General features: G+C 40.9%; 1 protein-coding gene across 1 annotated transcript in view; it reads right to left on the reverse strand.

Moving 5' to 3' along the window:
- LOC150085607 (post-GPI attachment to proteins factor 2-like) overlaps positions 1-17,119 on the reverse strand; it is a 173,487-nt gene that overhangs the window by 133,198 nt on the left and 23,170 nt on the right. Inside the window, exon 2 of the mRNA XM_090374614.1 lies at positions 3,605-3,869. Coding sequence (XP_090230740.1) covers positions 3,605-3,869 — 265 coding nt within the window. The remainder of the gene's footprint in view (positions 1-3,604; positions 3,870-17,119) is intronic.

Below are 17,119 nucleotides of genomic sequence, written 5' to 3' on the forward strand. Positions count from 1 at the left end.
TCTGGCTTATGTTACTCATTTATGTACAAATTCAATGGAAAAGTTTGGTGAAACACAAGCAGTTGCTCTTGACATCTCAAAGGCTTTCCATCGTGTTTGGCATAAAGGTCTTCTAAACAAGCTTCCATCTTATGGTTTGAAAACTGTTTTTTTTTAATTGGTTATCCGTAACCAATTTAAAAAAAACTGAGTGATGGTAGATACGTATCTAACTTCTCCACTAATGCTGGTGTCCCCCAAGGTGCAGCTCTTTCCCCCACTCTTTTCCTCTTGTATATTAATGACCTTCTTCCATTGACTGGAAATTCTACTCATAGGTTTGCTGAAGATAGCACATTGTATTCCACTTTTCTGTTTGAGAAACCTTGCCCTCTTCAATCAGCTTCAACTTCTCGAAGATCTGCTACCAATTCCTTAAATGCCGATCTCCAGTGGGGCAAAGATAACTTAGTTGATTTCAATCCTTCTAAAACTCAGTCTTGTCTTATATCTCGCAAAAATGATTCTTCTGCTCCTATGCTTATCTTTAGCGACACTCCGATTTCTAGGCAAGATGATCTCTCTCTTTTGAGGATTACCCAAACTTCTAATCTCTGTTGGCACAAGCACATTACAAATATTGCTTTCTCTGCATCTAAAAAACTTGGTTTTCTCTTTCGCTCTTCGCGTTACTTTTCTTCCAAATAGCTATTCACTCTGTACAATTCGCAAATGCGCCCTACCATTGTTCATTGAGAATATTGTTCTCACATCTGGGGTTGTGCCCCCAAAACCTCTGTAAGGCGTCTTGATTCTGTTCAGAAGAGGGCAGTTAGGTTAATTAATGCCTTGTCTCTAACAGAGTCTCTCCACTCTGTCTCATAGACATACTGTTTCTGCTGTATGCCTTTTCTACAGATATTTCCATGGATATTGTTCTTCTGAATTAGCTTTTTTAATTCCCGCTCTCTCTTTCAAAACAGTCCGAACAAGTGCCGCCACCAGCCAACATCCATTTACTGTCCAACTTCAAACACGCAAAACCAACTTTTCATCTTCTTCATTTATACATTCAGCTGACATTTTCTGGAACAACCTTCCTTCATACATGTTTCCTGAAAATTACAGTCTACAGAAGTCTACAGAATAATTGAAAGAGAGCAGTGTAGAACAGGCCAAGCGAGAGAACTGTGTTAGTTGTCTGACGGCACCGGGGGTGTCCCTCATCTCCACCAAGCGAGAGAACTATCAGATGAGGATTTTCAGTTATCTATAGATCGTGAATTGAACAAGGGTGTCACAATGCTCCTGAACGTGAACAAAAGACAAACTGAACAGATGCAGATCGACCTAACCATATTTAGAGAAACACCAGAAGATAAGCAATTTATATTTAATGTAACCAGAAGCCTTGAAAGGGAGAACAAATCAACTTGGATATGGATTCAACCTCAGTAAAAATGTGTCATGTTAGGCTTTAATTAAAGGGGTAAGAAGAATCGTTAAAGTATTAGAAGATCGTAAGCATAAGGATCAGTGTCCCCCCCCCCTCCCATTTCATGTCTATGCAGAAAAACCGAACGAAGGGAGTGGAGAGGAATCCGGAGAAAGAACAGGTAAATAACTTAGTGCGGCAGTAAACAGTCCTGAGGACCGGAAAAGAGAAGAAACCAAAAGTAGGATGTTTCTGTAGTTGTATGTTCATTAAAATTCTAAAAGAATAAATAATCGTTATCCTAAACATGAGGAAAATGTTAGGTAGGATAGGCAAAAAAGGACTGTAGGGAATTAGACGAATAGATAAGAAGTTGATAAACAAAAATTTTTTTTTTTGTCCTCACTTTTTCCCATTATATATGGAGTCAGCGTTTTTATTGTTTTGGCATGCAATTTTTACGGCTGGATGCCCTTCCTAATGCCAACCCTCACCCTTTATTCGGGCTGGGGATATGCGGTGGTGATTCCGTGACCTTCCGCATCCTCCGTATTTGGTGGTCACGGGCTCGAACCCCCGGTCTAATCAAGAAGCGTGTGCTACACACTACTCTGCTCCTGCCCACCTGGCTACGGAGGCACCTGTAGAAGTTGATAAACTAATAGTAAACAATAAACAGTTCTAATGAATTAAGTCTTTTAAGAGAGTGAAAATGGTTATAACCTGACTAAAAGTGTAAAGTAAGGAGGTATATTAATAACAGTTCTAAAGAAATGTGTCCTTCAAAGCATAGATAGAATTAGATTATAGTGGATATGCATATTGGCCATGACTTCTGAATGTGCCAGATAGTAAATGATGTACTAAGAATGTTTATGAAATGTTAAAAAAATTTGTCAAAAAGGTTGTAACAATAGAATATTAGAAAATACCTCATCGTTATTTAGTTAGATAGAATACTGTTAACCAACCCTCAAATAATAATCAGAATAAGTAATTTAAGAAGTGATGTTCAATTGAAAGATATTTGTTATTTGGTTTTTAGGAGCATTAGCAACTAAGGCCATATTGCTCCGGGAATATGCAGTGGTCATTCCCTGACCTTTCTGCATCCTCCGTATTTGGTGGTGACGGGCTCAAACCCCGGTCTAATCAAAAAGCGTGTGTTACGCACTGCTGCTACTTCCCACCTGGCTACAGAGGTGCCACCAATTTAAAGATAGATATCATGTGTACTGTAATTTCATATATATGTAATTTGTAAATATGCTTAACTATAATAAAGTTTTGTTACTTACAATCTGAGAGTAATTATTCGAGCAAACACAGGTCTAATTTGTTTTAGGAATTTCACCCATTAACAATCTTTGCCTACTCAGGAAGGAAACAAAAGGGACAAGTTAGTTCCTGAGCTATCTTCGGTATGTGAGTCAGGTAGCGGAAGTAGGGGTAAAGGTAAGAATTAAACAATTTTGTATTAATAGGAAAAGTGGGTTTAACAATAGGAAGTGATTAAACATTCAGTACTGATACAAAATTCAAAACTCTTACAATATTAAATCCTCCCCGCTTACAAACTAGCATTGAGGTCACTGATACATTGTTTAAGTAAAAAAAAAAAAAAAAATTGGCTTCGGCCTGAGGCACTCCCATCTGAGGGTTAAACTTTGCAAACCACTGAAAAGTCCATGAATGACAATTTTTCTGAAAGCCGGTTTTAACATTTTGTGAGTTTATGTTGCTCTTTGAAAAAAAATAAAAAATACACTGATCTAAATTTTCTTCTTGGTAAAATTCCTCATTTAAAAGTGCAATAAAACACAAAAAACACCTACTTTTCAATGCACACTAATTCTGACAAACTGAATGAGGTGGTTCATGTGTTACTGTGTCTAGATAAATCAACAAATAGGTTATGACAAGTCAGTACTTGCTGCAATACCACAATTTTAAGATAAAGTCAGCCCTCAACTTTATGATCATACCTTATACACATAACACACATGTTGATAATTACAGTTAATGAATACTCACTTAAATCTGAACAGAATTTTGTAAATAAACCTTGATTTCCCAGTTATTTCTTGTAAATGGATCAAACAGAGAAATTACAAACAAAACTGAAAAAAAAAAAAAAATAATAATAAATAATAATAATCAAAAAAATTAAAAAGGTGCACACACACTTACGATAGTTTTCCTTGTTAGAAATGTAGGTAACACCCACCAAAGCCATGACTTCTGTGACATGTAACCAATAATTTACACAAACCAGCTGCAGATAGAAATTCTTCACACCTGGTAGCACATTTTTAACTTTTTGTTTGTGATGACTATAGTAAAGCGATGCTAACAGCAAACGTGGAGCAGAGTGTAGAGCAACTCCAATGCGCCAAATATATCGTTGGGGAGATATACCTGTTATGGCACTAACTGACGGGAAAAAATTGAACACCTATAAAAAATTATATACATCTGTTCAGATTTAGGTATTTTCTGAAAAACACACACAAAAAAAAAAAAAGGACTATCAAACAACAATCAAATAACAACTATGCATATTTTACTAATCTCAACAGCAAAATAACCAGACTACAACAATGATTCTTTTCTATAGTAAATCAATAAACAGTACTTTTTAAAAATGATAACAGCATATCTGACCAGCAAAGTTGGTGATTGGTAATTCCTACATGCTTTGGAAAAATGCCACAAATGCCTACTTTTTATATTTGGGGGGGGGGGAATCCCTTTTTTGTTCTCTTTAAAATGCCTTTTCTCCCTTTATTATGTCTATTTCCCATTTAACTTAGTCCGTTCCCATTCAACTAGCATACGGATTTCCACTGAAACCTTGACACCAAAAGAAAAATCAAAAATTTATACAAAAGACAAGAGTATGCGTGTTGCCATAACCACTGGTTGTTTTCTTAATAAACTGTTACATTTTTTTACAATTTGATGTCTTTGATCACTAAATTAGTAGTGTATTTCTGCATTCCAAACTTTTAAAACTCTTAGAATAAGAATAATTAGAATAATTATTCTAATATAATTATAAGAATAATTCTAATAAGAATTCTAAGAATAATTATAATTATTCTTAGAATAATTATTAGAGTATAAATAGTAAACATGTAAAATCGAAAAGCTGTTTTTATATTCCTCACATTGCAGTCACTAATATCAAAAAGAATTAGTATTAGTGGTGACAAATGATGCAAGAAAGCAAGTTTATACAGCATCTGCAAAAAAACCCCATTTCAATCTATCCATATCCTCCAATAGTTTGCCTTGTTCTTTAAATTTATTCAACCTATCCACTTCCACAAGAACAGATAAAAGCTTGTTCTAGCAATCAGCTACCCATTAAATGAAGGCAAAATTCAACACAACTATTGCAACCACCATTCCTCAATTTTACTTTATGCCCTCTCATGTGTGTAATCTAAGTAAGAGGAAGAATGCCATCAGCATTGAACTTGCTCAATCCACACAAATCCGAACAAGTTAGTGCATAGCATTATGTTAGTTCGTAGTAAATCACCAAAGTAGTTGAAATATCATTTTCATTATATCTCATATTGTGAATGCCTTAACGCCACAACAAATTGCCCTGATATTGCACTACCTCGAATAAGAAGTGCTTCACCAGATGAAAAGACTAATGTTACTTATTCTCAGTGGATATCGCCACCCAGACAGCCGCTTTAAGGCTTTTTTGCTTCTCATCGGTAGGTGGGTAGGTACCAGGTGTTACAATAGGTGATAACCTAGTTATGCAATATAACTCCACAATATGAGAGGAAACCAGATGGTGTGTAACAGTATAGACTAAAAAGGGTTTTAGGGCTAAAAGACTCAAACTACGGAAATTTGCTAATCAAACAAGTTAGTGCATGAAATCATGTTAGTTTGCAGTAAATTCACCGATGTAATGAATTTTCCATAGTTTGAAACTTTTAGCCCTAAAAACCTTTTTAGTCTATACTGTTGCACACCATCTGGCATCTCTCATATTGCAGAGTTATACTTCATAACCGGGTTGTCACTTATTGCAACACCATGATACCTAAACGCCCACTGATGAAAGGCCAAAAATTATTGAAACGGCCACAGTATCCACTGAGAATAAGTAACATTAGTCTTCTCCTCTGATGAAGCACTTCTTATTTGAGGTAGTGCAATATCAGGGCAACTAGTTGTGGTGTTAAGACATTCAGAATATGAGATATAACGAAAACGATAATATTTCAACTACTTCTGTGATTTACTACGAACTAACATGATTCCATGCACTGACTTGTTCAATTAGTGAATTTCCCATAGTTTGAGGCTTTTAGCCCTAAAAACCTTTTTAGTATATATTATTGCACAGAAAGCCTTAAGCAGATCACCTCGCAGGTGCCTAGTCTCTAGATGTTGCAAGTTAAAAATCTGAAGCCTTTCTGGTTAATAGTCACCCTTTCTTTCCTTCATCAATCTCATTGTCCTTCTCTGTACCCATTCCAGGAGCTCTACATCCTTCCTAAAATGAAACCTCCAGACTTGAATGCAGTACTCAATATGTGGCCTGACTATGCCATATATAATGGAAAAATTACTTCATTATCCTTGCTAGCAATATTATTGTATATCATTGACAACACCCCATGAACTGTCCTGGCAGCCTGTCTACACTGCTCAGAAAATGGAATATCTGACTGCACGATTACCCCCAGGTCTTTTTCATTTTATTTCCCAATACCCCAAGTGTAGTACCACACATTTGCAACATTACCCTGCGATTACTACTATCCATATGCAATCTTTGCATTTGTCATTGTTAAACTTCAGTTCTCATTTTTCAGCTCATCTGCCAAATTTTTACAGATCTTGTTGCAGTAGCATACCATTATATTCTCATAACCACCCTGTCAACCTTAATCATCTGCAAATTATATGTTAAGTCTGATATACCTTTATCAATATCATTAATAAATACTGAAAACAACAATGGGCCCACCATTGAACCCCAGGGAATTGCATTAATATCAGTCCACAAAGAGAAGTGCCCACAGATAACCACTCTGTCTTCTCCCAGTCAACCATCCCTTTATCCATAGCAGCAATTTGCCCTTAATGCCACATTGCTCCAGTTTGTACAGCACTATTTTAAGTGGATCAGTATCAAAGGCCTTCCTGAAATCTAAATTGTCAAAATTAATTTTTGCATCGTTTCTTTGTAAACACATTGCAGTATCCAATCAAATTAGTCAGGCAAAATTTCCCCTTAACAACTGCATGCTATATTTGAACTGCAGTCTTCTCTGGATCATTCTGCATTGCTTCTTTAACCAGTGACTCCATTATTCTTCAAGGAAAAAAAAGTTAGCCTAACAGGTCATGTAATTTACTAATGATATTAAGAGTAGGAGACCGGCAGAATTATTTACCAAGTACAGGTCAATGTTGAAAACAAGCTGTGAGTTAGGGTTGAAATTGAAAGTGTCTGCAATTCTGCCCAGACACAATAGGAGAGAATATATGATGAGAGCCTTGTCAATCAATTCAGCCCTGGAGAGATTGTGCAAGGCTCAAAGGGTAGAATTTTTCTCAGCCTGGCATGTGCTTGTTAACAGCAGAGACTGCTTCTACAGGGATGGGATACACTTAAATATAAAGGGTGCAAGACTTTTTGCTGATGCTATCGAGACAGAGTTAGGTGGGTTGGAAAACTAATAGCTTGGGGGGGGGGGGGGATACACAGACTAATCGATTAACAGTAGCCGCTGGCAGAGATGAAAGTGATTCTTGCACTGCTTCTATTGAAATGCAATTGAGAAGCAGCCAGGAAAGCAAGGCAATTTGGATTTCCAGGACTGCCGGGATTCATAGTGGAACAAGTAAATACATGGGCTGTGTTAGGATAACTAAGAGTAGAAACAGGTGCATGTATACTTGTATGCACACCAATGCTAGAAGTATAGTTAATTAATTTGATGAGCTTGAAGTGCAATTCATGACAAGATTAAATATTCTGCCTTGAATCTAATAAATAAAATAAATTTTCTGTTTATACAGCAGGACGACCAAACAGTCAGAGGTTGTTGTTGTTGTTGTTTTTTAGGAGCATTAGCAACTAAGGCCATATTGCTCCAGGAAATGCGGTGGTCATTCCTTAACCTTTCCGCATCCTCCATATTTGGTGGTGACGGGCTCGAACCCCAGTCTAATCAAGAAGCATGTGCTACGCACTGCTGTTCCTTCCCACCTGGCTACGGAGGCGCTACAGTCAGAGGAGTTAACAAGATAGACAGAATACAAGAAACAGCACCGCATTCAGCAGTCACAGGCTTGAACCCCGGTCACTCAAGACACGTGTACTTATGCACCCGTGCGCCTGACCACTAGGCTACGGCGGCCTCTACAATGGCAGATGGAAGTTTGTTCCAGCAATCAACAACCCGCTGCCTAAAGGCAAATTTCCGCACATCTATTCTACAACCGCCTTTCCTCAAATTGAATCTATGCCCTCTCAGCTGATTATTCTGAGCAAGAGGAAGAATCCCATCACCATTTAGCATGCTCAAACCATTCAACCCTTCATACACCTCAATCAGATCATCTCGCAGGTGCCTAGTCTCCAGACATTGTAATTTGCAAAACGTAAGCCTTTCTTCATAAGAGCAACAATTTGTTGCATTCACTAATCGTGTTTCCCTTCTCCGTACTCGTTCCAACAGCTCTACATTCTTCTTAAAATGAGGCCTCCAGACCATTGCCTTATACAAGGGAATAATCACCACCTTATACCTGCTAGAAAAATTCCTGTATATCATTGACAAGACACCATGTGCTACTCTTGAAGACAGTCTGCACTGCTCAGAAAACTTCATATCTGCCTGCACAATTACCCTCAGGTCTTTTTCATTCTCAACCACTGTCAGTGTGGTACCACAGAGTTGATACGTTACACTGGGATTACTGCTTCCCATATGTAGTACTTTACATTTGTCAATGTTAAACTTCATTTGCCACCTCTCAGCCCATCTGTTCAACTTTTCAAGGACCTGTTGCAGCAGCGTACTGTCATTAACAACCCTGCCAACCTTCGTATCAGCTGCTAACTTGGACATTAAGCATGATATACCATCATCAATATCATTTATAAACACAGAAAACAAAAATGGACCCAACACTGAACCTCAAGGGACTCCACTATTAACATTAATCCATGAACAGCAGTGTCCATTGATTACAACTCTCTGTCTTCTCCCACTCAACCATCCCTTTATCTATAGCAGCAATTTGCCTCCAATGCTACACTGCTGCAATTTGTGCAGCAGTCTTCCATGTGCAACAGTATAAAAGGCCGTTCTAAGGGTTTGGGTTTGGGTTTTTTGGTTTTATTGGAGCATCAGCTACTAAGGCTATAATGCGCCAAGACCAGGTCATTTATAAACGAAAATTTTTAAACTTTCAGTGACCTAATTAGTTAGGTCACTATGTCAAAATATATAACAAATATATAAAAGAAAAATGTAAAAATTTTATATATGAGTAAAAATATTTATTAATTTTAAAAAGATAAAAACAGCAGACACGTTGTCATTGTCAGATAAAATCTGACTGAGTGTATAAGGCTCAGTCAGATGGTTAAAAGCGGTAGGACGGATATTGCTAAAATCTGAACATTCGACTAAAATGTGTCTGATTGATAAAACTGTGCCACAAGACTCACACATAGGAGGGTCATCCGCCCTCAGCAAAAAAGAATGTGTCAAATGACAATGTCCTATGCGGGTCCGGGCAAGAACAACTTCCTCCTTACGATTCCTGCGCAGACTAGACTGCCACGGTTCAATTACAGGCTTTATACGATGCAATTTATTTCCGGTCTGTCTATTCCACGAGTCCTGCCATTGGGAATGTAACTTTTGATGTACTATTTGCCTGTAGTCTGTATAGGGGACTAACAGGCAGCGGTTATTATGGGGAATTGCTGATTTGGCTGCGGCGTCAGCCAAATCATTTCCCCTAATCCCAATATGGCTGGGAATCCAGCAGAAGCGGATGTCATATTCGCGTTCATGGAGAACGTGAATCTTCTGCTGAATGCTAGACAGAACTGGATGAGGATTATATCTCACAGATCTTAGAGCCTGTAACATGCTAAGAGAGTCAGAATATAAAATGAACCGTTGGTATTGGTATTTACTAATATGATCCAAGGCCAACTCTACAGCGCGCAGCTCTGCAGTAAATATGCTGCATTCAGAGGGGATCTGCTCTGATATAGTGCTGTCTGTAAAGACAGCAGCAGATCCCACATATGATTCCGACTTCGAACCGTCTGTGTAGACTGGCGCGAAGTCAGAATATTCAGTTCGGTGTGCTGAATGAAGCTGCAGGTAGACACATGATGGAGTGTCCGACTTTACCCAGTTTCTAAGCGACAAGTCGCATGCCGGGACACGAGCATGCCAGGGTGGAAAGGGTTGCTTTGATGTTCGGGCAACCTTGTCTACCTTGATATCAAGTTCTTTGAGTAGCTCTTGGATACGAATACCAAAAGGACGATTGGCAGTCTTTCGAGTATTGTATAAATTTTCCCATCGTGGCTCAAAAACGAATGGCCACGTAGGATGGTCTGGCAGGGATTTCAGTTTTAAGGCGTACTTTAGAGACAACTGCTTACGGCGAAGTGATAACGGTGGTTCGTTTGCTTCGACGTATAAGCTCTGGACAGGAGATGTTCGAAATGCTCCAGTAGCGATGCGTATAGCCTGATGATGGACGGGGTCCAGCCACCGCAGGACACTGTCTCGGGCTGAGGAATATACCTGGGACCCATAATCTAGTTTGGATCGCACTAGTGCACGGTAAAGCCGAAGAATGGTACATCGGTCTGCTCCCCAAGATGTAGAGGAGAGCGAGCGGAGAATATTAAGTCCACGTGTGCACTTGGTGCGGAGTTCACGAATGTGATCCAAAAAAGTTAGTTTTTTATCGAATATGAGTCCCAAGAATTTTGTGTTTGCTGCTACTGGAATTGCATTTTGTCCGAGCCTTAATTCGGGTTCAGGATGAAGATTACGCTTGCGACAAAAGTGTACGCAAACGGTCTTCTCCGGCGAGAACCTGAAGCCATTTGCAAGTGCCCAGCAATTCAGACTATCAATGGCTTTCTGCAGTTGTCTTTCAATTACCCTCATGTTGCACGACTGGCAAAAAATGCTAAAGTCATCAACATAGAGGGCACTGTTTACAGTCGGAGGAAGTTGTTCTGTGATGGAATTTATTTTTATGGCAAAATGCGTGACACTTAATACTGATCCTTGTGGTACTCCCTCCTCTTGGCTAAAGGAGCGAGAGAGTGAGGATCCCACACGAACTTGGAACGATCGATTAGCTAAAAAGTTTTGAATAAAAAAAGGCAGATGCCCTCTTAGGCCTAGGCTATGTATGTCTTTTAAAATGCCAAATCTCCAAGTTGTGTCATACGCTTTTTCCATGTCAAAGAACACCGACACCAAGTGTTCCCGTTTTAGGAAAGCATCCCGGATGGATGCTTCCATTCTAATAAGATGGTCCAAAGTGGACCGGTTCCGTCGGAAGCCGCACTGGATGTTGGAGAGAAGGTCATTTGATTCTAAATACCATATTAAACGAGAATTGACCATTCTCTCCAGGATTTTGCACAAACAGCTAGTCAGAGCAATAGGACGATAATTGGTGGTGACTTTTGGATCCTTTCCTGGCTTAGGAAAGGCAAGAACGATTGCCTTTCGCCAGGAGTCCGGAAACTGCCCTTCAGTAAAGATTCTGTTATACAGAAGGAGCAGACAATCCATAGATGTTGGTAGAAGATTTTTAATCATTTCATAATGGATGCCATCTGGTCCAACGGCACTTGCTTTGGAAAGAGTGAGCGCTCTGTTCAGTTCCTCTATAGTGAATGCCCCGTTGTAGGGATAGAGGCCCTTGGTCTTAAAATTAAGTGCTTGCCTTTCCAGTTTGTGTTTAAGGACCAGGAACTCTGGGGAATACGAAGATGTTGCAGAGATCTTAAAGAATGTTTCCCCAAGAGCATTGGCTATTGCAGTTGGATCTGCAATAGCGCATCCATTATAATCTAGGATTGAAGAAGGGTGGGATGTATATTTTCCCTTCATTTTCCGGATTTTATCCCAGACTACCTTAGAGTTGGTAGACTGGTTAATAGATGATGTAAAACGGATCCACGATTCCTTTTGACTCTGACGACGGATGTAACGTGCTTTGGCTCGTGCACGTTTGAAGGCTATAAGGTTGTTCGTGGTGGGATATCGGCGAAATATCCCCCACGCTTTGTTTTGAGCCTTTTTTGCTGCTGTGCATTGTGAATTCCACCAAGGTTTGGGAAATGGTGGAAACCGGGCTGATGTTTTTGGGACAGCTTTAGCAGCTGCTTGGACGATGATTTCTGTGATGTACTGTACTGCGTCATTGATCGGCTCTTGACTGACTGTGCTAAGATCGAAATTTGCCTGTTGTTGGAAGGCAGTCCAGTCAGCCTGATCAATCTTCCACCGTGGTAACCTAAAAGGAAGACATGGTCTCCCACTGTGTAACAAGGTTATCACAGGGAAGTGATCGCTTCCGTATGGATTCTCCTCCACTTCCCAGGTGAGTGAAGGGAGTAGAGAAGGGGAGCAGATAGAAAGATCAATGGCAGAAAAAGTACGGGTAGGCATATGGAAGAAGGTGTTTTTTCCAGTATTTAGAAGGGAAAGGTCATTGTCATTGAGCATACGCTCAATGACTCGTCCCCTTCCGTTGACGTTAGCACTACCCCACAGGGTGTTATGTCCATTAAAATCCCCGAGAAGTAAGAAAGGGGGAGGCAGCTGCGTGAGAAGATCATCAAGGTCTGCCTGGGAGATGTCAGTCCCAGGTGGCAAATAGATAGAGCACACAGTTAATAAAAATCCCACCGTAAGGCGAATTGCAACAGCCTCTATTCTAGTTGTAATTAGCAGGGGCTGCACTGGGGTCTGGTTACCCACAAGGATAGCCACTCCCCCATGTACAGAGCCGTCCGCAATTCTATCCTTTCGAAAAACTGTGATGTTATGCATGGTGGGATCATCATTTGCCTTTAGATATGTCTCCTGCAAGCAAAAGCAAACTGGCTCGTGCTTTTGCAGGAGGGCCTTGATGTCATCTATATTTCGCCGGAATCCACGACAATTCCATTGTAGGAATTTAGCCATTATTTTGGCTTGGTGGGTCCATCAGGCGGCTTCCGAGGTGCTGAGGGCTTACTTTTATCAGTCTTGGATTTATCTTTTTTGGGGAAGAATGGACGCTGTCCCGTGTCCATTTCCTCCTCCGCAAAGAGTTCCAAGACTGAATCATCGGGTACCTCCTTCTGCTCTACATCCATCTTTTCTTGGGAACTAGGGGGGACTTCCCCTTTCTTATTCTTTTCTTTCGTATCTACTTTTGTAATTTGTGGAGCATTAGGAGGTACCGATATAGGAGTGGCAGCTGACTGGTCCTTTTGTGCAGGTTTTTGTGAACTTAATAAATACCGCGCGATGGGAGTGAAAGACTCCTTTGGAGGAATGGTCATGTCCGTCTGAGTTCCGACGGAACATCTCCCTGCTACCTTCTGGGCGTAGGTAGGTCTGTTGATATTCAGGGGTTTGACCGATTTCCTTGCCTCCTGGTATGATATATTTAGCTCTGCCTTCAGCCGTTGAATTTCTTTTTCTTCTTTCCACCTCTGGCATGCTCGTGAATAGGCCGGGTGTTCGCCTTCACAGTTAATACAGGTGGGTTTTGCGGCTGAACATGCTGTTGTTTCGTGGTCCTTTGCACCGCATCGAGCGCATGCAAGGACTCCACGGCAGGCCATTTGAGAATGTCCATACTTCTGACATTTAAAACACCGTAAAGGGTTCGGAATGTATGGACGTACTGGACAGTTGATGTATCCAGCTTTGATCTCATCAGGAGGTTTGGGAGAGTTAAAAGTCAGGATAACACTCCTGGTTTTAACAATTTTCCCATCCCTTCGCGCAGTGATTCTCTTGACGGCAGTAACTCCCTGTGGTTTTAGTTCGGAGCAGATTTCCTCCTCGGTGACGTCGAGAAGGTCCCACTCCGAAATGACACCTCTCGATGAATTGAGTGTTCTGTGTGGTGTCACCGTTACAGGGATTCCTCCGATTGATGTTGTTCGGAGTAGATGTTCAGATTGCCGGTCATTTTTAGTTTCAATTAAAAGGTCTCCAGAACGAAGCCTCTTAACTGATTTGGGTGAACCTGCTACCCCGTCTAACCCTTTTTGTATGAAAAAGGGCGACATTTTACCAATTGGTGTCTCATTGGTAGAATGCATAATTAGGAACCTTGGGACTGGCCCTGATGGTACTTCGGTTCTCTGCCTCTTTGTAGCAATAATGCTATCTGCCTCTCCGTCATTATTTTCAGATAGGGACCGGGTTGGGGCCCCTGAAGGAATACGTTTATCAGGATTCATGGAGTTTATTAAAGTGTTCAGTGCCCGGGCTCCCCACCCACCACGGAGCCCAAAGGGACGCCCACTACCCGGCATGCAATAAATGCGCTCGGGAGTGGGACGCCAGGGCTACCCAGACACTATACCCGCACCGCCGCCAGCCTGAATCCTGTCCCTCGGACCATGAGGGTAGGGGCGTGGCATTGACACGGTTGACCCTCGCAGGCGAACCTACTAGCCGATTGATCCTAGCCGGGCCTTCCAGGACCACCCGTCTTGTCGAAGCAGGGGCCAAAGTGGTGTATTGAAGCTGGGCCCCTCAACCACCAGGATCCCCCTTTCCGAATTTCCACGGGTCGCAGCGCACGGCAAACACGCCGGATTCCATTGATGTAAGCCCGGAACCTAGGCTGTGGGCGTTGGATCCCAGTGATGCTAGTCTGGAAGTCCAGCAGCGTCACTGGGAGGTCCCCTCACCACGTACAGGTGCCCACGTCGAGGGGGCCGTTCTAAGATCCAAATATATGATATCAAAGTAATTCTTTACATCCAGTTCCTTTGTGACTACACATAGTATCCAATCAAATTGGTCAGCAAGAATTCCCTTTAACAAACCCATGCTGTGTCCGTGCTATAACTGAAGTCTTGTCTAGATGATCCTGCAATGCTTCTTTAACCAGTGCCTCCATTAATTTCCCTGGAACAGAAGTTAAATTAACAGGTCTGTAATTACTTGTGTCTCCTTTGATCCTCCTTTGTGGATTGGGATCTCATTTGCACTTCTCCAGCCCATGGGGACATCCCCTGTGTCCATGGAAGCTCTCATAATTATGGCTAAGGGTTTACTTACTTCCTTTGCCACCTCCTTTAATATAACTGGATAGATTCCATCCACCCCAGGTGCCTTTCTTATGTTTATCTTCAACAATTTCTGCTCCGCTTTACACTCAAATATTGCAAGATTATCTAGCTTACCGCCAGAGTGTAATACACCTCTGCAATTTCCCTCCCTGAATAACTGCTCATGTGTGAATGTAGATGCAAAATATTCATTTAGTTTGTTAGCTACCTGAGCAGGAACATCAACAGTTGGACCATCAATATCAAATGGATCAATCTGATTCATACCCTTCCTTCTAGAGTTTACATAAGTAAAGAACTCTTTGCTGTTTTTCTTTGCATCCATTGCCAAAGATATTTCATAATCTGCCTTTGCCTACCTAAACTTGGTCACAGATCAGCTTATATTTATCAGAGGCTTCTGTGTCACCTGTTATTTTTCACGTATTCCACGTATTTTTCTTCTCTGTCAAATGTCTAATTAGTTTATCTGACATCCATTTAGGCCTAAATCTTGAATAATATTTCTTAGTTGGTATGAAAAGTCCAGTGGCTTCCAAGATTAATTCTTTGTTTGATCGTTGTTTGTTATTTGGTTTTTAGGAGCATTAGCAACTAAGGCGATATTGCTCCGGGATATGCGGTGGTCATTCCCTGACCTTTCCGCATCCTCCGTATTTGGTGGTGGTGGTGGCGGGCTTCAACCCCGGTCTAATCAAGAAGCATGTGCTACGCATTGCTTCTCCTTCCCACCTCGCTATGGACGCGCCTTAATTCATTGAATAATTCCCTTTTTCAATTTGCTGTTGTCAACATCATCAGCTGGTCCCACTGTATAGAATTTAAAAACTGTCTCAGGCCACCGTAGTCACCTTTACGAAAGCAAAAACCCTTCCCTTTACCCTTGAACACAGTGGATCACTGTGATCACTGCCACCTAGTGGTTCCTTTATCTGCAGATTCTTAATGCATAAAGCATCAATACTGATAATCATATCAAGATTACTAATCCCTCTAGTTGCCTCCTGAACATGCTGCTTGTAGAAAACAATCATCCAATAAATCCACAAAAGCTAGTGTGTGAGTGACCAATCCACAAATTCCAGTCAATCTCTGGGAAATTAAAATCACCCATTATAAGACACTCTGATTTACCGGCCCACTATTTCTCTGCACAACTGCTCATTATTTTTCCTTTCCAAATGCTTATGTCGCACCAAACAGACTCAACATTCCATTGTCCACCAACAACAACATCAACTGGATGCACTTCCTTAGATTTTGTGTGTTTCTTAATGGAATAAATATAACTTAACAGGTGACACAGTAGCCTATGATAGATATAAGCTTGTCTGTAACCAAGTCACAAGAGAGGTGAGGCAGGCAAAGGCAAATTACAAGAAATCTTTGGCAAAGGATGCAAAGAAAAACAGCAAAGAGTTCTTTACTTATGTCAACTCTAGAAGGAATGGAATGAATCAGATGGTCCACTTGATACTGATGGTTCAACTGTTGATGATGCCACTCAGGTAGCTAACAAACTAAATGAATATTTTGCATCTACATTCACACATGAGGAGTTATTCAGGAAAGGGGAATGCCAAATGTGTATTAAAGTCTGACAGTAAGCTAGATAATCTTATAATAACTGAGAGTAAAGTGGAGCAGAAATTGTTGAAGATAAACATAAGAAAGGCACCTGGGGTGGATGGAATCTATCCAGTTATATTAAAGGAGGCAGCAAAGGAAGTAAGCAAACCATTTGCCATAATTATGACAGCTTCCTTGGACTCTGGACAGCTTCCTTGGACTGGAAATGTCCAAATGTGACCCAATTTAACAAAGGAGGATCAAAGGGAGACAAGCAGTAGATACAAGAAAGCAAGTGTATGGGCATATGCAGCATCAGCCAAAAAAAAAAAAAAAATCACTCCATACCCCTCCAAATGCATGTCCAGTTCCTCCTTAATTTTTTTTAACCTATCAACTTCCACAACAACAGATGGAAGTTTGTTCCAGCCATTAACCACCCGCTGGCTAAAGGCAAATTTCTGCACAACTATTCTAACATCTGTCTTTTCTTAATTTGAATTTATGCCCATTTAGATTCTTAACAAGCGGAAGGATCCCATCAGAATTCAGCATGCTCAACCCATTCAAGGCCTTATACACCTCAAATCAGATCAACGTGCAGGCGCCTAGTCTCCAGCCACTGCAATTTGCAGAACTGAAGCCTCTCTTGGTAAGAGGATCCCTTCATTCCCCTCACCAATCTTGTTGCCCTTCTCTGTACATGCTCAAGCAAATCTACATCCTTCCTAAAATGAGGCCTCCAGACCAGTATGCAGTACTCAAGGCGTGGCCTGACCATTGCC

Source organism: Mastigoproctus giganteus, chromosome 5 (assembly GCF_048544385.1).
Source record: "Mastigoproctus giganteus isolate SK-2022 chromosome 5, ASM4854438v1, whole genome shotgun sequence".
Lineage (NCBI taxonomy): Eukaryota > Metazoa > Arthropoda > Arachnida > Uropygi > Thelyphonidae > Mastigoproctus > Mastigoproctus giganteus.